Source organism: Balaenoptera physalus (genome assembly GCF_965194825.1).
Source record: "Balaenoptera physalus genome assembly, chromosome: 2".
Taxonomy (NCBI): Eukaryota; Metazoa; Chordata; class Mammalia; order Artiodactyla; family Balaenopteridae; genus Balaenoptera; species Balaenoptera physalus.
The window spans coordinates 932,003-952,370 of record NC_138883.1 but is presented as its reverse complement, the minus strand read 5'-3'; the positions used below and the strand labels follow the sequence as shown (position 1 = coordinate 952,370).

The window sequence follows — 20,368 nt, the reverse complement described above, 5'->3', positions numbered from 1 at the left end:
AAAGAGGCTGCTGCTGCTTTCCCGGTTGCCAGGCCCCCATATCCCACCCTCTGTCATCACCTTGTTGCCCTCTACTGGAGTAACCTCGCCTCGCCTCCTCCGAGGCTCCTTGTCTCCAAACAACCCAGCCTCTCCTCCGCCAGTCAGCGTCCCTTTCAAGGCTGGAGCTCGCCTTGGCCGTTAGGGATACTGCTTCGGTCCAAAGGGAGACTTCCCGCTCAACCTCCATAATAACCGGGCTTTCTTCATTCCCCTGGCTCCTCCGGCCCTGGGCAGGATGCTGGGAGTGCAGCCCCTGCCTGGAGCTAATCACTGCTACAATTTGGGGGGGGGGGGTGCTGGAAGCCTTCCTGGAGGAAGAGAGCTTTGAAGGAGGCCAGGTTCAGGGGCAAGGACAATGGCAGAAGGAACTCAGAAGCACAGGCACTGCCCTCTCTCACACTAGGATATGTAGGTGCAGCAGCAGCCTAAGGGGCCTAATGCCCTGGTTTCACCGCCCAGCCTGTAGGTCCAGGCCTCAGGGACCTAAAGAGATGGGCCTGGCTTTGCTCACTCCAAGCGCCCATCCCTACCTGAGCCCCTCTGTAGGCTGGGAGGGGGAAGGACACAAGCCAGGCACCGCCGTGCACAGTGACCCCCACCAAATAAGGGAATGTGAGCTGTGTTCAGAGCCTTCCAGTTGCTTTCTTCCTGAGGGTGGGGAGCGGTTACTGTTGTGGGGACAGGGGGTTCCCCGGGGAGAGGCTTCCTCCTCTTTGCTCAGAGCCCAGAGACAGTACTGAGTACTGGAGGCTCTGTCCCAGGGGTCCAGGGCTCCAACCCTGCCCATGCCCACCGTCCTACACCCACTGCTCTCCTGCACTCAGTCAAGCGGTGAGCAAGGCAGACACAGCCCTTGCCCACCCTCAGGCAGTTCCCAGTGGGGACTGAGAGGCGGGTGGGCAGAGAACATAGACAAACAATGTAGAACAGCAAACTGTAAGGGTGAGGCATGCAGCAACACATGGGGAAGAAGCCGCTAAGACCCAGAGGGCAGGCCAGGGTCAGCCAGGTGAGGGGCTGGGAAGAGCACATGCAAAGGCCCTGGGGCTGAGGAGAACACATGGCCAGGGCAGAGCAGGTGAGGGGCAGAGGGGGAGGCTGGAGGTGGTGGTGAGCGCCAGCTGTGCTGGGCCTGCCTGGCTAGAGTCTTCCTGCTAAGACTGACGGGAAGTCACAGAAAGCAGCTGAGCTGGGTTGGGCTGCACGTTTGTGATTTACGTTGTCACAAAGATCCCTGGCTTGGGGGGAGGGGCAGCACAGGGTGAGGTCAGCAGGGAGGCCATAGGCGGCCACTGCCATAGTGCACACGAGAGGGGCCGGTGGCCGGGCCAGGGCCTGGCCATGGAGGGGCGGAGGAGCGGGGACTTCCAGCGCAAGTAAGAGGCGGAATCTGGAGAACAGCCCCCCGCCGTGTGCCCCTCCCTCGACCGAAGCTTCCTGCTCCTGGCCAGCTGTGGGAGGAGACGATGGCCTGGACTAGCTCACACGGTGGGTGGTGTGGCGGATGCCGGGCTTGCTGTGCGGCCGGTTCCAGAAGCTGCTGTGTTTCAGCTGAGGCTCTTCCCCTGCTCAGGGCTGTCTTCGGCATGAAGGCACCAGTGAGGGATGCTCACCGATCTCAAGGTTCCAGCTCAACCTGCCAGGGGACGCGGCCGCCCTGGAGCCCTTCCCACTGGCCAACCCTGCCTCAGGGATACAGGGAGCCCCTGCCCGCCCTGCAACCCTGGGGAGACAGTGGTCCGGCCCCATCTGCCTCCATCCAGGCCCTTTGGGAGTGGGACAGGCTCCCTGCCTCCCGGCCTCCCGGCCCTGGGCACAGAAACCCCCTCGTGCTCATGGTCCCCTTCCCCCTCCTGCCCCCTAGAAGCCACAGCCCAGACCTAAGGGACCCAGGAGAGTTTCAAGACAGGAAGCTGGCCGCTTGAGGGAAGGGGCAAGCACTGGGGCTCCTGGCAGAGGGGATCCTCCCTCCTGGGGTCCCCTGCTACAGGGATTTCTGCACCCCTTGGGCCAGAGGGCTGGAGATCCAGAGGCAGCCAGGCTCTTGCCTCTTCCCTTGCTGGGCCAGGCTGCCCTGCCTCTTCCAGGAAGACCCCCAGCATTGTTCTGGGGCCCACTGGGCCACAACACGCCTCAGTCTCCCCGCCCCCCCGCCCGCTGACCCAAGGGCTCCCTGTCCAAGCTCCCCACACCAGGCAAGTTCTGGGATGGGTCTCAACTTGTGCCGGACAAGGCACAGACGAGGTGGAGGCTGCTCCGCCTGGCCAGGGGGCTTCAGGACCAGGCCGGGGTACAAGCTGCTGGGCGTCTGGACAGACCCAGCGGGGCTCAGGAGTGAGCTGCGCTTCCGCCCGTGTGCTGCGGTGCTAAATATAGCAGCCAGGGAGGGGAGTTTCCGGTTACAGCCCCCCCAGCCCTGTGCCGGGAAATCGATGCCAGCTCCATTAGGTCCGGCAGTGGTGCCTGCTGACCCGCCCCATCGGGCTGCCAAGCAGAGTGCGGGGCTGGACTGCACCCAAGTCCGGGGCCCTGCCCCCACCCCCCGCCCCGCCAGGCTGGAGCCCGGCATGCTCCCCAGGGCACAGAGAGCCCCCAGCCCCAGCCAGTACCCACTAGGGGCCCCTCTGAGATGGTGGGCAGCGCCTGCAGCCCAGCCCAGAAGGCCAGCAGAGCTCAGGAGGTGGGCATCAGGCAGTCCACAAGACGCAGGCAGGGTGGGGCGGCTCTAGGCTGGGCAGAGCTGCTGCCCTGGGAATTCTCCAGGTGTCCTGGGGCCCGGGGCGGCCCACTAGGCCTCCTCTGGATGGGGCGGAGCTGGGCTGCTCAAGACCCCAGTGCAACGCGACCCTGCCGGCCCCCTGGACGCACACCCACGCCTGAGTGCCCCTCCCCAGCAGCGTGTCACTGCCTGGCTGGGCTCCCAGGAGGCCCCACCTGGGTGGCCCCACCTGGGTCACAGCCGGCATTTGCATACAGGTGATGCTGCTTGAGTGGGCCCCTTGGGTGCAGCTGTCCCAAGGCAGCCTCGAACGCCAGGCTCGGGGGGCTGTTGGCACTGAGCCACTCCCGGCGGGAAGGCCAGCGGGAAGGAAAGTGCCTGCCTGCCTGCGGTGGGCCTGGGGCGGGGCAGGGGGGCACAGGAGGGCAGGGGGACCTCAGCCCCGGGGAAGTGCCCCCACCTGACAGCAGGGTCTCAGCAGAAGCCAGGGCAGCATGTCCTGCCTTGGCGTCCTCTACCATTCCAGCCCAGGGTCCAGTCCCAGGGGACACTGGGCACAGGGCACAAAGTCAGGTTCACGGCAAAGCTCCTGGTCACTCCAGCTCCCACGCGGCTGGCTCACCTGCCTGTCGGGCAGCATGCCCTGGACACCTTGCCCTCTCCAGGGTCAGTGGACCGTGACCCAGGCTGCCCCCATCCCATGCCCTAGGGCACTGCCCAAGGGGCTGACCAGAGGGTTTGGGGGCCTCTGGGAAAAGGCCAGGCCAGGTCACCACCCTCAGAGGGGTCAGGCCGGCCTTCCCTCCAAGAAGCCTGCCTGGCCCTCAGGCTGGGCCCTCATCCCCAACTGATGGCCCAGCCACGCCCACAAATGCCCATGACCATGGTGACCAGCACACATTCTTCACGGTGGGCTCCAGCCCACCCGTTATGTACAGAGATCTTACTCGGTGCCTGGCTGGGCAGACATCCAGCCCTCCTGCGGCCCCAAGTGCGTGCCAGTGTGCAAGGTAGGGGGCCTACGGGGCTTTCAGGCTACACCACACACAGGTTGGCAGGTGGGGTGAGACCTCATCACCAACACAGGGGACACAGGGCTACTGAGAGCCCCAGTCAGGGAGGGGACCCCTCACTGGCCCCAGAAGCAGAGCGCACGTGCCTTGTGGGTCTGTCCGCATCCTCTCCTGACGTGGCTGGCTCAGCCACCACTCCCGAGGCCATAGCTCTATCCATCGCCCGGTACCCAGTGGGCCCTGAGCGCTTGACATGGCTGAGCCCGTCCCCAACCTCTCCTACCCGCAGAAGTGGCACTGCACGGCACTCAGCCTGTGGCACTACCCAGGGCCTGGCCTAGCCCTCTGCCAGCCGCCAACTCCCAATTGCCCCCTGCACAACCTGCAGCCGAGGCTTCTGCTCCGGTGGAGCTGAGGGGCTTTCACGTAGACCGCACCCTCCCCCGCCCCCCAGCCCACCCCGGTCACAGCTCGGAGTCAGGAGACACAGGCTAGAGCTACACCAGCCTTTATTGGGTTTGCAGGGCAAGTGTCCAGAACTGGGCTCGTCCAGACACCCTGGAGTTTCACTGGGGACCCAGGCCAGGGGCCACGCGGCTAAGGAACCACGAGATACCAAAGATGACGCCGAGGGTCTTGGGAACATCCGGGTCATCTGCGAAGGCCCGGGCGCCATCCAGCGGCAGGTGCACCACCTCAATGAGCTCGCCCTCCTCGGCCAGGCCCCCGCCTGGGCCACCCCGCTGAGCATCTGTCACCTCTGCGTAGAACATGGTCTGGCTGGAGCCGGTCACTCCCACACCAGACCTACGGGTTGGGACAGCATCTGCTGAGGCAGCCACACAGGCCCCGCTGGCCACCCCTGCCCCTTCCACAGCCCTCTCTCGTCCACTCCTTCCAGCCCCTGGTAGGCGTGCTCCAGGATGCCCCCTGGCCCCCCAGATTCCCCCCTGTGGTGTACACACTCCATGTAATCCCCTCCCTTCAAGTGTGGGGGAAACCTAGGAACGTGTTGGATGTGACCTCCCACCGTGAATAGGCTCCCACGTGGTGAGGTTAGGTCAGGTGATGAAGGCGGAATTCTGCAGATGTAATTAAGGGCCCTAATCAGGTGACTTTAAGTTCATCAAAAAGGGAGATGATCCTGGGTGGGCCTGACGTAATCAGGCGAGCTCTTCATTGCCAGTTTAGGGGTCAGAGATGGAAAGAGTCAGAGAGACACTTGAAGACAAGGTAAGCCACCATGCTGCAAGAGGGCCACGCGCCAGGGCCTACGGGCTAGGAGCCGACCATGGGCCCCCGGCGGACAGCCAGCGGGAGACAGAGCCCTCAGTCACGGCCACGAGGAGCTGGGAAGACAAGCCTCAGCCCCAGATTAGACCTCAGCCTGGCCAACGCCTGACCGTGGCTTGGCGGTCAGGCTGCGAGACCCTGAGCAGGGGGCCAAGTCCCCAGCAAGCAGACGGCTGACCCACAGCAACCGTGAGGCTGTACATGGGGGTCGCTGAAAGCTGTTGAGTCCGGCAGGTGGTTCTGCGGCACCAGCACTCTGCTCACGCCGGGCCTCAGCCAGGCCTCTCCCCACACAGCGCGCCCCGGTTCACACCCGGGCTCTGGCCGGTGCAGCCTGGGTCTGCGAGCACTGCCATGTGGGCACCTGCAGGACGCCTGTTCTGGGCTGGGTGGGGGGCTGGGGCTCACGGCGGGGTGGGGCGAGGTCCCCAGGGCCAGGACCACGGTTCACAGGCTGGAGGGAGGTGTCAAGGAGTCCCCTCCCTCCCTAGGTGGTGGCCAGGAGGGGGCTTCTGGCCACCAGGAGGGGGACAGGCACCCAGGCAGAGGGCAGGGGCCCAGACTGGTGCCGGTGGAGGTCAGGAGTGCGCAGCCATGGTGACTGCTGGCCATGAGGACGGGGTGACAGACAGGAGGGGAAGGGCTGAGCATGGTTTTCAGGGGGAGAGGGGAGCCGGAGGGTGTCTGGGGAGACGTCCAGGGGATAAGGGAGACCCCAGGCCACCCTGGGAGGTTAGCTGAGGCCAGCCGGGGCCTGCAGCTGGAAGCGGCCCCGGAGGTGCGCCCCGCATGTGGGGCAAGGAGCAGAGCTGGAGGAGCTTCCCTCCCACTCCCCAAGCCTCCCACCCCCAGGCGGGGCCCCCCCCAGACTGACCTCACCCAGCTGCTTCCTCCGCCCTCCAGCCCCTTATCTCCCTGGGACCCTTCCTGACAGCCCATTTCCGCCGGCAGCTACAGCCTGCGCCTTTGATGGAAGCAGCGGTCTGTGGGGTTTCCAGTCCCAGTTTCCGCCGGCGTGTGACGGACACCGGCGCCGAGAAGAATGTGCCCGGCCAGGCCGGGCACTGCCTCTCCCTGCTCACTCAATCACGTCCTCAGCTGGGGGATCTCAGACAAGCGCTGGGCCTTGTCACCTGGGACGGGCAGGTGAGTGGCCTGGCTCACCCCCGGGGCCACGGAAGGAAGCCGTGGGCCCTACCACAGGGCAGCACGAGCTCCTGCTCATGCAGCCCGCCGTCGGGCTCCCGGGGAGAGCTGCCCTGGCCCCCACTCCAGCCCCGTCCGGTCCTGCCTCCCCACAGCCAGCCATCCTCATCTCTAAAATGCAGTCTGAGCAGGCCACTCGCTGCCCAGAACCCTCCTTGGCTCCCCAGTACCCTCAGGATCAGGCCGTGGCCCAGAGGCCAGGGCCGCTTGTCCCCTTGCCCCTGAGCCTTTGCCATGCAGCCCCTCTGCCAGGACTCCACCCAGACTCACCTGCTCGGGGGACCCCAACCCTCCAGGGCACCTCCACCTGCCTTCCTCCTGGCCTGCCCACTGGCTCAACCCCTACCCGAGGTCAGGCCCCTTGGATTCTCCCGACCCCCCGGACCGCCAGCCCAAAGGCTCAGATGCCAAGTGGCCACTGGCCAGCCACGCGGAGGACGCCTGCAGATAACTGAGGCCCCTCACACCAAGATGTCTGGCTCTTTGGTGTAGAAACCCCACGTTTAAGTTCCCGGGACTAAAGGTCAACTCCCCCCCCACCACTCCCAGGCCAGGGGCGCCCGGACGAGGCCCTGGGTGTCGCCGAGGGGGCCCAGGCCCAACACTGAGCGGCCCCTTGCTGGACTGAGGAGGGCCCCTCCACCCCTGGAGAAGGCCGCCAGGGGCTCAGCATCAGGGCGACACCGTGAGACCCTCCTCCTGCTCCCAGACTTGACCAAGGTCAGGGACCCGTCGCGGCATCTGCAGGCCAAGGGTGGGCTTCACCCCGACACCCTGCCCTGGGAAGACGGCCCCAGCTGCCGGCCTCACGGGGGCAATGAGGGGCAGGCGGGCACCTGGGCTTTGGCGAGGGCGGGCCGCACTTCGCCCCCCAACCCCGGCCCAGGACTCGGCCTTTCCCTCGCCCCTGAGCCGCCGTCAGAGCAGACCTGTGACTCACCCCCACCCCCAGCGCTCGGCGCTTAATCCCACAGGAAGCAGAGGCATCTGTCAGCAGCAGCTGCCACCCAGAGCCGGAGCCGAGCCGGCCCCGCCGCGGTGGAGGGCACGGGGCCAAGCACGCTGCAGGGCTAGCCCTGAGGGCCCCGGGTTCCAGCCCAGATCACGCCCTGAGGTGCGTTCCGTCCAACCTTCCCCCAGCGTGGGAAGGTTGAAAAACAAGGAGCAATCGCCCTGCTTGCACACCCCTGGGAACCAGGTGCTCACCGCCTCCCAGGCAGCTCGTCCCATCCCCTGGGCTGCGCTGGCAGCAGACGGCCCTTCCCCAGCCCCGCAGGCCCACGGGCCCAGCCCCACTCACTTGTACGTGGCGACCCGGCGCAGGTCGGAGGGGGCCAGGTGGTAGCCGCACTCCTCCCACGCTTCCTTGCAGGCCACCTCCTCCAGCGAGAGCCCGGGCTGGTCCACGAGGCCGGCGCACAGCTCGAACGTCACCCCTGCCGAGCCCGGCAGCGCGGGCCGCAGCTCCCGGGGCCCGTCCTGGTCCACGGCGGCCAGGGACCCCGGGAAGAGGCGCTCCACCTCGCCAGCGTACACAGCTGGTCGGGGGAAGGCAGACCGCGGTCACCGCCCTGTGGTGGCCAGCTCCACGTGACGCACTCTGGCCGGACCCCCTTGCCGGGCCTCAGTTTCCTCTAGAGCCCTCTCCCCACGTCTGCACTCTGACCCTAGGACCCCAGGGGCCTGAACGTGAGCCTGCAAGCCTCCCCTCCCCCCATACCCCTCTTGGGCCACCTCACCTGGCCGGAATTGCTTCACCAACACCAGGCTCCTTCGAGAAGAGTTGAACATGAGAATGGTCACACTGCAGGGGGAGAGACCCAGCTCAGCATAGAAGCAGCCCCCTCACCTCACCCCCCCTGGGGGCCCAGCCCACCTCCTCTCCTCCACAGCCCAGGAAGGTGGTGTCCCTTGCTCAGATGGGCAGACTGAGGCCCAGGCTGGGTCACAGCTTTCCAGGGTCACACAGTCAGGCTAGGACCCAGGCCTCCTGTATTCCAGCTGGCAGGACGGGGACCGGGGGGTGGGAAGGACATGCTGGGCAGCTGGGCAGGCCGGGGGTAGAAGCAGCTGAGGGCGGGTGACTGACGGGACACGTGACCCCTGCTGGCCAGCTGCCACCAGCCACACTCCTGAAGCCACGCTGCCATCCGGCCCATACTCCCGACGCTCGGGGGCAAGGGCACCTGGGCAGCCTCTCTCAGGTCCAAGAGGGCCTGCCCACCACCATGGTCCAGGTGGCCTGAGCTGGGACCCAGCTCGGGCTCCAGGCCTTGGGCTGACCCCTCAGTGAGAGGACAGGGAAAGTGGGGACTTCAGACACGCAGAGGCGGGTGGGGCTCTGTGCCCCTGGGCCCGGTGTCCCTGCAGACATCAGCCTGGGGCTTCCCCGGCGGCCAGCCAGGCTGGGCCCTCACCTGTCATGGATCTTCATGAAGTCCCACGACTTCTGGGTACCATTCTGCAAGAGGCAGGGCAGCGGTCAGGGAGGGCTGAAGGGCTGGCAGCGCGGGTGGAGGTGCTCCAGGGAGTGAGAAGGCCACACAGACCCACTGCACCAGGCCAGTCACGGCCCGGGCCCATCGGGAGCAAGGAGCTGCAGCGGGGGGGAGGGGGTAGCCGCCAGGGTGGGCAGGGAAGTCAGGGACAGCCTGATGCTCTCAAGGGGTGAGGCAGAAAACCGGGGCAAAGGGTGGGAAGGTGTCCCAGGCACAGCATGTGCCGCCACCCAGCACAAGCTGAGCATGAGAAGCTGCAGAGAGATGTAGGCTGTCACCAAGTGTGGGAAGGACCATGGGGGTGTGGGGGAGAGGCAGGCATGACATGTCCTCACAGTCAGGGCGAGGGGCAGGTGGGGTCCCAAGTGGGTAGAGCAGAGATCAGGTTTTCATTGCTGAAGCTCCCTTGGGCCACTGGACAAAGGGTGACAGGAGGGCAGCAGGGGCAGGCGGGCCTCCTGAGAGCGCAGCAGCCCCGGGAGCAGCTGGGGAAGGGTGTGCCTGCGCCGGGCAGGAGCTCAGCCCGCAGGACGTGATGATTCAGTGATGATGACCGGACAGTGGACAGCCCTCTCCCCGGCCTGGCTTCTGTCCTGGGCTGTCTCTCCTGTGTCCTGTGGTCCTGCTGCTCTGTCACTTCCTGCCACCCTCTTGCTCCCCGACCCTGGACACCCTGCCCAGCAGCTCGCAGGGCTCTGAGCAGCATTCAGTGAACAAAAGGCAGTGCGGGGGGCCAGGGCCTGGGCCAGCACCGCCGGGGGCGGCCAGAACCGATGCTAGCGGGGTTCCAGCCGGCAGGGGGCATGAGGGGCCAGAACCCTGCCAGCTGGACACCACTAAGCGAGGCAGGCTCCCGTCCTCCGGGCTGTTCCGCCTGGCCCTGAGCCCTCCCCAAGGGGTCTCTGAGGATGGGGCTGGCCCTGGGGCCCTAGAGCCCAGCCCTGTGGACGCCCACCACCGGCTTGCTTAGCCCACTGCCGCTCAGCCACTGGGTCAGCCCTGCGCCCTGGCGAGCTCCTGGCCCCCACACTTGGGGCCCCGTCCGAGCCACGAAACAGACATGGATCTGAGCACCAGAGACACCGAAACTGCAACCAGGGCTGCAAAAGAGCGAGGACACTAAGGAACAGCCCGTGTGAGGACCTCCTGGAGGAGGTGACACTGCACCAGGCCCCACAGAAAAGAAAGAGCATTCCCAGCAGTGGGCCGTGTGAGGGCCTCCTGGAGGAGGTGACAGTGCACCAGGCCCCACAGAAAAGAAAGAGCATTCCCAGCAGTGGGCCGTGTGAGGACCTCCTGGAGGAGGTGACAGTGCACCAGGCCCCACAGAAAAGAAAGAGCATTCCCAGCAGTGGGCCGTGTGAGGACCTCCTGGAGGAGGTGACACTGCACCAGGCCCCACAGAAAAGAAAGAGCATTCCCAGCAGTGGGCCGTGTGAGGGCCTCCTGGAGGAGGTGACAGTGCACCAGGCCCCACAGAAAAGAAAGAGCATTCCCAGCAGTGGGCCGTGTGAGGGCCTCCTGGAGGAGGTGACAGTGCACCAGGCCCCACAGAAAAGAAAGAGCATTCCCAGCAGTGGGCCGTGTGAGGACCTCCTGGAGGAGGTGACAGTGCACCAGGCCCCACAGAAAAGAAAGAGCATTCCCAGCAGTGGGCCGTGTGAGGACCTCCTGGAGGAGGTGACACTGCACCAGGCCCCACAGAAAAGAAAGAGCATTCCCAGCAGTGGGCCGTGTGAGGGCCTCCTGGAGGAGGTGACAGTGCACCAGGCCCCACAGAAAAGAAAGAGCATTCCCAGCAGTGGGCCGTGTGAGGGCCTCCTGGAGGAGGTGACAGTGCACCAGGCCCCACAGAAAAGAAAGAGCATTCCCAGCAGTGGGCCGTGTGAGGGCCTCCTGGAGGAGGTGACACTGCACCAGGCCCCACAGAAAAGAAAGAGCATTCCCAGCAGTGGGCCGTGTGAGGGCCTCCTGGAGGAGGTGACAGTGCACCAGGCCCCACAGAAAAGAAAGAGCATTCCCAGCAGTGGGCCGTGTGAGGACCTCCTGGAGGAGGTGACAGTGCACCAGGCCCCACAGAAAAGAAAGAGCATTCCCAGCAGTGGGCCGTGTGAGGACCTCCTGGAGGAGGTGACAGTGCACCAGGCCCCACAGAAAAGAAAGAGCATTCCCAGCAGTGGGCCGTGTGAGGACCTCCTGGAGGAGGTGACACTGCACCAGGCCCCACAGAAAAGAAAGAGCATTCCCAGCAGTGGGCCGTGTGAGGACCTCCTGGAGGAGGTGACACTGCACCAGGCCCCACAGAAAAGAAAGAGCATTCCCAGCAGTGGGCCGTGTGAGGACCTCCTGGAGGAGGTGACACTGCACCAGGCCCCACAGAAAAGAAAGAGCATTCCCAGCAGTGGGCCGTGTGAGGGCCTCCTGGAGGAGGTGACACTGCACCAGGCCCCACAGAAAAGAAAGAGCATTCCCAGCAGTGGGCCGTGTGAGGGCCTCCTGGAGGAGGTGACACTGCACCAGGCCCCACAGAAAAGAAAGAGCATTCCCAGCAGTGGGCCGTGTGAGGGCCTCCTGGAGGAGGTGACAGTGCACCAGGCCCCACAGAAAAGAAAGAGCATTCCCAGCAGTGGGCCGTGTGAGGGCCTCCTGGAGGAGGTGACACTGCACCAGGCCCCACAGAAAAGAAAGAGCATTCCCAGCAGTGGGCCGTGTGAGGGCCTCCTGGAGGAGGTGACAGTGCACCAGGCCCCACAGAAAAGAAAGAGCATTCCCAGCAGTGGGCCGTGTGAGGACCTCCTGGAGGAGGTGACACTGCACCAGGCCCCACAGAAAAGAAAGAGCATTCCCAGCAGTGGGCCGTGTGAGGGCCTCCTGGAGGAGGTGACAGTGCACCAGGCCCCACAGAAAAGAAAGAGCATTCCCAGCAGTGGGCCGTGTGAGGGCCTCCTGGAGGAGGTGACAGTGCACCAGGCCCCACAGAAAAGAAAGAGCATTCCCAGCAGTGGGCCGTGTGAGGGCCTCCTGGAGGAGGTGACAGTGCACCAGGCCCCACAGAAAAGAAAGAGCATTCCCAGCAGTGGGCCGTGTGAGGGCCTCCTGGAGGAGGTGACAGTGCACCAGGCCCCACAGAAAAGAAAGAGCATTCCCAGCAGTGGGCCGTGTGAGGGCCTCCTGGAGGAGGTGACACTGCACCAGGCCCCACAGAAAAGAAAGAGCATTCCCAGCAGTGGGCCGTGTGAGGACCTCCTGGAGGAGGTGACACTGCACCAGGCCCCACAGAAAAGAAAGAGCATTCCCAGCAGTGGGCCGTGTGAGGACCTCCTGGAGGAGGTGACAGTGCACCAGGCCCCACAGAAAAGAAAGAGCATTCCCAGCAGTGGGCCGTGTGAGGACCTCCTGGAGGAGGTGACACTGCACCAGGCCCCACAGAAAAGAAAGAGCATTCCCAGCAGTGGGCCGTGTGAGGACCTCCTGGAGGAGGTGACACTGCACCAGGCCCCACAGAAAAGAAAGAGCATTCCCAGCAGTGGGCCGTGTGAGGACCTCCTGGAGGAGGTGACAGTGCACCAGGCCCCACAGAAAAGAAAGAGCATTCCCAGCAGTGGGCCGTGTGAGGGCCTCCTGGAGGAGGTGACAGTGCACCAGGCCCCACAGAAAAGAAAGAGCATTCCCAGCAGTGGGCCGTGTGAGGGCCTCCTGGAGGAGGTGACAGTGCACCAGGCCCCACAGAAAAGAAAGAGCATTCCCAGCAGTGGGCCGTGTGAGGGCCTCCTGGAGGAGGTGACACTGCACCAGGCCCCACAGAAAAGAAAGAGCATTCCCAGCAGTGGGCCGTGTGAGGGCCTCCTGGAGGAGGTGACAGTGCACCAGGCCCCACAGAAAAGAAAGAGCATTCCCAGCAGTGGGCCGTGTGAGGGCCTCCTGGAGGAGGTGACAGTGCACCAGGCCCCACAGAAAAGAAAGAGCATTCCCAGCAGTGGGCCGTGTGAGGGCCTCCTGGAGGAGGTGACAGTGCACCAGGCCCCACAGAAAAGAAAGAGCATTCCCAGCAGTGGGCCGTGTGAGGACCTCCTGGAGGAGGTGACAGTGCACCAGGCCCCACAGAAAAGAAAGAGCATTCTCAGCAGTGGGCCGTGTGAGGACCTCCTGGAGGAGGTGACAGTGCACCAGGCCCCACAGAAAAGAAAGAGCATTCCCAGCAGTGGGCCGTGTGAGGGCCTCCTGGAGGAGGTGACAGTGCACCAGGCCCCACAGAAAAGAAAGAGCATTCCCAGCAGTGGGCCCTGACAGGCAGAGGCCCACGTGCTGGTCTGAGGGGAGCTGGGAACATCGGTCTGAGCTGGGCCTGAAGGCAGAGGCCCACGTGCTGGTCTGAGGGGAGCTGGGAAAACTGGTCTGAGCTGGGCCTGAAGGCAGAGGCCCACGTGCTGGTCTGAGGGGAGCTGGGAAAATCGGTCTGAGCTGGGCCTGAAGGCAGAGGCCCACGTGCTGGTCTGAGGGGAGCTGGGAAAATCGGCCTGAGCTGGGCCTGAAGGCAGAGGCCCACGTGCTGGTCTGAGGGGAGCTGGGAAAACTGGTCTGAGCTGGGCCTGAAGGCAGAGGCCCACGTGCTGGTCTGAGGGGAGCTGGGAAAACTGGTCTGAGCTGGGCCTGAAGGCAGAGGTGCTCCGGACGGGCAGTAGCCTCGGTTTCCAAGCGGGAGGGAGAGCCGACGTCCTGTCCTGTGCAGGTCGGGCTGCCCGGGAGGCCGTTGTGAGGCACCAGCCCCAAGAGGCAAGCCTGGGCCTGCCTGCAATCTGGCCACCCCAGGGCCAGCCACCCCCCAGGACGAGCTCCGGGGAAGGCCTGCCCCCGAGTCTGCCATGTGCCAGCTGTGTCCCCTGCCTCCCTCAGGGTAAGTGTCACCTCGTGCTGGTTTCAGGTACCCTCTCGGATCAAGATCAAAACATCTGTCAGACCCTCAGGTCCAGCCAAGGCAGGGTGCAGGGGAAGGTCCAGGGGGCCCACTGAGGACCAGCCAGCCCCTCCCAGAGTGCAGGACCCAGGCCTGGCTCATCTTCAAGGGCCCTGGGAGGGAGGAACACGACTGGAGTTTAAACACAGCCCCCTCCCCCTCAGAGCCATGCGGGTGCCCTGCCTCTGGTTGGTCTGTCTGTCCATCCACCAGATCTCCCCTGGCCATGGGCGGCTACTGACCAAAGGCTGCAGATGCCCCTCAGTGACATTTACCACCCAGCCCAGTGTCCCATGGCCCCTGGGAAACACCACCCCGGCCCCCAGCCTGTGTCCATCGCAGCCTACCGCCCGCGTGGGCTCAGCTTTGGTTACCAGCACCCATCCACACTCCACAGGAAGTGGGGGAGGGTGCCACAGCCATAGGCCACGTGCCTGGACCACACGTGCCACAGCGGTTACGTGCCTGGACCACCCTGCGCCCACCTGCTGCCCCCAGAGCCCCAGCCCCTGGAGGCTGTGCGGCCACAGTCAGGCATCCCCGCCCCAGGCCAACACCTGGGAAAGGGCAGCAACCTCCGTGACCCTGCCCTCTGCCCCTCAACCAACCCCGGCTTCTGCCCCAGGCCGGTGCTGCCAACTTGGGTCCATCCTGGGGATAGGAATTCCCTGTCCCCTAGAGCCAACGGGACAGCAGCGACAAAGGAGGGGGGAGGGGAGTGCAGCCTCTCTCAGGCTGGGCGTCAAGAGGGCTTCACAGGTTAGTGAGAGCAAGGGGCCTGGGGAGGAGGGGAGGCACAGGCTGCTGCAGGCCGGGGACGGCCCGGCAGAGGGGCACCAAAGACCTGCACCACCGGTCCTAACTGAGGGCCAGGGAGGGCCTGCACCAGACTCGGAGGAGTGCAGTCCTCACCTGGACGGCGTGGAGGAACTCGGTGCAGCGGCAAGCGGAAGGCGGGGGCCCGACTGGACAAACAAGTGTTTCCTGTGAGCCTACTACTTGCACGGCGCCAGGGGAGGCGGTGTGGTCCTGCGCTCCCTCCCCGGGCCGGCAGGAGGAGGTGACGCCCCGGCAGGCAGCCCACCTGGAGAGGCTCTCCAGTGCTCACCAGCTCCCTCGCCGGCCTCCTCTGCCCAGAACGGAGACCACCACCACCGGGAAGCTTTCCCTGATCCCCGGGGCGCCCGATACGTCCCACCGCAAAAAAGGGCCGGGGCCCAGCAAAGCCTCCTTGGAGGAATGAGTGGTCCCCCGAGGTATCCCTGCCCAGAGCCGGGCGCTCAACTGGTGTGCGAAGCCGGACTCACGGGCAGAGCGCTCGGCGGAGAGGCGGGGCCCGCGGGGCGGGGGCACGAGGCCATGGGCGGGGCCATGGGCGCGAGGGCGGGGTCTGGGGCCGGCGTCGGGCCGCGGAAGGCGCGGAAGGCGCGGAAGGCGGGTTCACCTGGCGGTAGTGCAGCGTGAGCGGCAGCAGGTAGGGCGAGGCTGCGCAGCGGCCCACGGCCGCCCCCTCGATGCGCTCCATGGCGGCGCGCGGCGTAGCGCGGGCCCGGGGCGGACGCGGGCAGAGTCCGCTCAGGACTCGAGCGGGCGGGCGTGTGACCGGGCTCTGCGCATGCCCGGTGCGCGCGGGGCAGGGCGGCGCGGGGCGGCGCCGAGCAGGGAGGGCGGGCCCAGCGCGCAGGTAGCACCTGCCCCGGTCCCCGTGCAGGTGGGGGGCTCGCGACCGCGGGGCGCTCCCGGAGCCGCGCAGGGCGTGAGCAGGGCGGGGGGCTCGCCAGGTGGGCCCCGCGACAGGGGGGGGTCAGCCGAGTGTGCGGCAGGGCGGGACGGGCGCAACTGGAGGGGACGGTCTGAGAGGTGATCGCCGGTGCTGGAGCGGGGGGGTGACTTGGGCGTCCTGGTTGGGGGGAGAGAGACGCAGCGCAGCTCTGGGGGAAGGGGGGATGAGCCGAGCGGATGCCTCCCCTAGTGGGGCTGACCAAACCCCAAGACTGGGTCGTCCGGGGCGGGGCGGGCCTCCAGGGAAGGAGCGACTAGGCCCTCCAGAGAGAAGCTGGCGGTCACAGCTGCCTCGCCGCCGAGCCCGAGAGGAGGAAGGCAGAGGTGGATTGGGGGCTGCGCACGGGGTCCTGCGTGCGCCGTGGTGGGGAGAGAGTGTCTACACCTCTAGGGGCCCCTGGGTGGAGGGAGAGAAGGCTCTGGAAAGAGGGCAAGGTGAGAGGAGCCTGAGTGGGGAAGGGAGAGGGACCAGGGTCTAGGCAGAGCCAGGCCCTCCCCGCGGGGCTCCGGCGGGCTGGCGGGGAGCTGGCCTGGGCCCGACTGTCCCCCTGCCCCCCCTGCCCCACCGAGAGGAGCTGCCGCTCGCTGTCTCCGGGGCTGCCCCTCTTCCACCTCAGCCGGCAGCTAACTGCTCTTCCCTCCCCCAAGAAGCCCCGCCCTGCTGAGGAAGGGCCCCCTCCTTGCTTGGATGTGGATCCCAAGGACCTGCTTCAAATGCGGCCGCTGCCTCCCCAGGGACAGGCACAAATGGTGGGGTGGGGCAGCTGAGCCCTGACCTGCACCTGCTCTCTGAACTATGGCCCCAGGGGGGACAGCCCAGGTGGGCTTGAAATTGACTCCCATGTCCCTGTTATCCATTGCTGTGTAACAAAGCACCCCCAAAATTCGTGGCTTAAAGCCCCCCTTTGTTCCTCTCTGTCTTGGTCTGTGGATGGCCCTGGCTCAGCTGGGCGGCTCCCCCTTGGGGCTTCTCTGCAGTGTGGTCAGGGAGCAGCTGCGGGGGGGGGATCTTCTGAAGGGATGCACGTCCAGGATGTCTGGTGCCCTAGCTGTGTGGCTGGCTGGCCGTCTCCCTGAGCGTGGCCTCTCAGTGTGGCCGGCTTGGGCTTCCTGGGAGCATGGCGGTCTCAGAGTAGTGGGATTATTCCATGGCAGCTCCCCAGTCCTCGGTCACGGGGCCAAGCTTCTCACGACCCAGCCCGGGATGTCTGACAGCATCATTTCCACTGCGTCCTATGGGCCAGAAAGTAAGTCCTGGCCACCCCAGATTCCGGGGGGGGGCGGTACTTCCCGAGGGTAGGAGACCTGGGACACATGGTTTATAAGGGCCATCGTCAGAGACTAGCCATCACCCCCATAACTCTGTAGGGCAGTGCGCTTCCCAGCCTTGGCCTGGCCACATAGTGTCCTGGAGGCCAGAGTGAGCGTCCGCCAGAGAGCCCATCCTAGAAGCTGGTCCCGTCCTGCCCAGCAGCCCGGCGGGCCTCTTCCTCCACACACGCGGGACCCAGGGTGTGCTCCCTCCCTCGAACACAGGCCATTTCCTCCTGTGTTTGTGTGAAAATGAGAACGAACCACAGAGCCTGCACAGCTGCGGCCCAGACCAAGGAGGAGCCCCGCTCCCAGCCCCTCCGCCCACTGGCTGGGCTGGTCCCCGGAAGCTGCGGCTCAGGTGCAGGGACGAAGCAACATCTCCACAGAGCATCGTTGTGCTCACGTTGCGGGGGAAGTAGCATCTGACGTTGATGCAGGCCGAGACAGCGTGCAGTGTAGATTGCAGAACACGTGTGCCTTCAGAATGTCAGCAAGGTGCCACCCCTGCAGGAAGCAGCCTGGCAGTGCCTCAGGCAGTTAGACATCGAGTTACTGGGTGACCCAGCACTTCTGCTCCCGGGTGTCTATCCAAGGCTTCGAAACGGACTCAGACAGATACTGGCAGTATTCACAATAGCAAAAGGTCAGAGCAAGCCGTGTCCATCAACTGATGACCAGATAAACAGTGTGGTCTAGCCACACAGGAGAATGTGACTCAGCCATAAAGAGGAATGAAACTTTTCATTGCAGCACTATTTAAAATAGCCAAGACATGGAAGCACCTAAATGTCCATTGACAGAAAAGTGGATAAAGAAGGTTGGTACCTATATATGGTGGAATATTACTCAGCCATAAAAAAGAAGGAAATAATGCCATTTGCAGCAACATGAATAGACCTAGAGATGATCATACTAAGTGAAGTAAGTCAGAAAGAGAAAGACAAATACCATATGGTATCACTTATGTGTGGAATCTAAAAAATAGTACAGGGACTTCCCTGGTGGCTCAGTGGTTGGGAATCTGCCTACCAATGCAGGGGACATGGGTTTGAGCCCTGGTCCGGGAAGATCCCACATGCCGCGGAGCAACTAAGCCCGTGCACCACAACTACTGAGCCTGCGCTCTAGAGCCCGCGAGCCACAACTACTGAAGCCCACATGCCTAGAGCCCGTGCTCTGCAGCAAGAGAAGCCACTGCAATGAGAAGCCCGCGCACCGCAACGAAGAGTAGCCCCCGCTCACCTCAACTAGAGAAAAGCCCGCGTGCAGCAACGAAGACCCAATGCAGCCAAAAAAAAAAAAGGTACAAATGAACTTATTTACAAAACAAATAGAATCACAGATGTAGAAAGCAAACTTATGGTTACCACGGGGGATCGGGAGGAGGGATAAATTGGGAGATTGGGACTGACATATACACACTACTGTTTATAAAATAGATAACTAATAAGGACCTACTGTATAGTACAGGGAACTCTACTCAATACTCTGTAATGACCTATATGGGAAAGAATCTAATAGAGTGGATATATGTATATGTGTAACTGAATCACTTTGCTGTACACCTGAAAGTAACACAACACTGTAAATCAAGTATGCTTCAATAAAAATTTTTTTTAAAAAGGCATGAAATTCTGACACGTGCTACCACAGTGAGGAGCCTTGAAGACGTCATGCTGAGTGAAAGAAGGCAGACAAAAGGTCCCATGTTATATGATCCATTTACATGAAACGCCCAGAATAGGTAAATCCATAGGGACGGAAAGCAGATTAGGGGTTGCCAGGAGCTGGGGGAGGGGAGAACGGGGAGTGAGTGCTTAATGGGGCAGAGTTTCCTTTCCGGCCGATGAGAATGTTGTGGAACTAGGGAGCCTGGTGTTTACACAACAAACACTGTGAATTACACAACACTGTGAGTGTGCTAAACACTGCCGAAGCCTACAAGGTAAGACGGTTAATGTGATGTGAATTTCAGTTCACTTTTTTTAAAGAAGGAAAACTACACCAGTGAGACCGTTCCGGAGCATTCCACGCTGGCCGTGGACACCCAGCCCCGTCGGCCGCACTCCCGGGGCCCTTTGTGGCAGGTCGGGACCAGGCCCCTGCGGCCTAGCCACGGGCCTGGGGACAGGGGGCACGGTGGGGGTCTGCAGCGAGGCCTGGCGGGGCGTTGCTCAGAGGCGGGAGGCCAGAAAGGCAGAGGGAGTTCAGCCGTGTGTCCGGAGGGCTCGCCGCGGGCGGGCAGCACGCAACTGGGGCTCGGAGGGCGTTAGGACAAGAACACGGCGCGGTCGAGGGGGGCCGGGCTGCGGGGTGGCTCGCTGACAAGGCGCTGTTCGCAGAGACCCGAGGATCCAGGAGGAGGAGGAGGACGGGATGGAAGAGGGTGCCACGGCCCACGGGGCCGCCAGCCGGGCTGTGCTGGACCCCTCAGAGGGCACTGGGAGCCGTGGAAGGTTCCAGACAGGGGCACGGTGGTCAGCCTCTGCCTCTGGAAGGTCGCTGTGGCTGCCCGGCAGGGGGAGCAGGAGGCCAGTGGGAGGGACTTCGGCCGTTGTCCAGAGCGGGGGCGTGCAGGTGGGTGGCCTTGGACCCCGTGGGAGCAGGTGCAGGAGGAGGTGTCTGGGTGGCGGACAGCTCGGGGGGGCGGGGCCCGAGCCACAAGGAGCCTCTGAAAACCCGCCTGTGGGTTTGGGAATGAGGGGGCTTTGGAGATCCCGCCGAGCCGCGTTCAGAGACGCTCGGGTGCGGCCGGGGTGAGCGCGGGCCAGCGCGCGTGGAGACCCTCACCCTGAGCGTCAGCGCCCCAGGGCTGCCGGGACAGGCCACCGCGAGCTCGGTGGCTTGAAACGGCACAGACTGGTTATCCTACAGCTGTGAAGGCGGAAGCCCTAGCGGGCCTCCCTGGGCTGAAGCCGAGGCACGGGCAGGGCTGCCTTCCGGGGGCTCCAGGGGAGAACCCCTTCCTGGCCTCTTCCAGCTTCTGGAAGCGGCCGCACGCCTTGGCTCCTGGCCCCTCCTCCACCTTCCCGGCCAGCGGCCGGCAGTCCTGTTCTCTCTAGGGCTCTACCTCCTGCTGTCACATCTCTACTCTGACCCCCCCTGCCGTCCCCCACGAGGACCCTGTGACGACACCGGCCTCCCCTATGATCCTGGATCCCCCTACCTCAGGGTCCTTCACTTAACCGCGTCTTTGCCGTGTAAGGTTCCCCGTTCGAGGGTTCTGGGAGTACGGTGTGGACGCGAGAGCCAGGGCGGGGTCCTGGGTGGGATTCAGTCTGCTGGGCCCTGGCAGGACTGGGGGAAACTCCTGCTGGCCGCCGCCTCCCCTTCCTCTGTAAGAGGCAGGGACGAGGTCATCTACCAAGAGTGGGGTGGGCGGAGAGGGTGGCTGCACGTGGTCCCCATGGGGTCGGGGGCCTGGAGTCGCGGTCGCCTGGTGAGTGGGGCTTCCTGCTGGCACAAGGCTGGAGGAGGCCCTCGGACGGCGCCCAGCAGCCTGGGCAAGCGGACAGGTGGACATCGGCTTCCTCCAGGGCTCAGCCTT

At 64.3% G+C, this 20,368-nt stretch overlaps 1 protein-coding gene across 3 annotated transcripts; it reads right to left on the bottom strand.

Annotated features, from left to right (window-relative positions):
* Positions 1-4,266: 4,266 nt before the first annotated feature.
* Positions 4,267-15,356, bottom strand: NUDT14 (nudix hydrolase 14). Of its 3 annotated transcripts, none has more exons than XM_082450852.1 (5): positions 15,170-15,356; positions 8,691-8,734; positions 8,013-8,077; positions 7,574-7,811; positions 4,267-4,534 (listed from the first exon to the last, which is right to left on the bottom strand). In XM_082450852.1, the coding sequence occupies exons 1-5, from the start codon at positions 15,248-15,250 to the stop codon at positions 4,471-4,473; spliced, it is 492 nt and encodes a 163-aa protein (XP_082306978.1). In that variant the 5' UTR covers positions 15,251-15,356; the 3' UTR covers positions 4,267-4,470. The 3 variants fall into 3 exon arrangements, with proteins under 3 accessions (XP_082306978.1, XP_082306976.1, XP_082306977.1); XM_082450850.1 differs by having other exon boundaries at positions 4,267-4,581; positions 15,170-15,354; XM_082450851.1 differs by lacking the exon at positions 15,170-15,356 and adding an exon at positions 14,810-15,042 and having other exon boundaries at positions 4,267-4,581.
* Positions 15,357-20,368: the final 5,012 nt, after the last annotated feature.

Coding starts and splice junctions, on each gene's coding strand:
- NUDT14 (XM_082450850.1), bottom strand. CDS start 15,250: ATGGAGCGCATCGAGGGGGCGGCCGTGGGCCGCTGCGCAGCCTCGCCC. Junction 8,078..8,690: donor TTCATGAAGATCCATGACAG/GTGAGGGCCCAG, acceptor CTCCCCCTGCAG/TGTGACCATTCTCATGTTCA. Junction 4,582..7,573: donor CGCCGGGTCGCCACGTACAA/GTGAGTGGGGCT, acceptor CCCAACCCGTAG/GTCTGGTGTGGGAGTGACCG.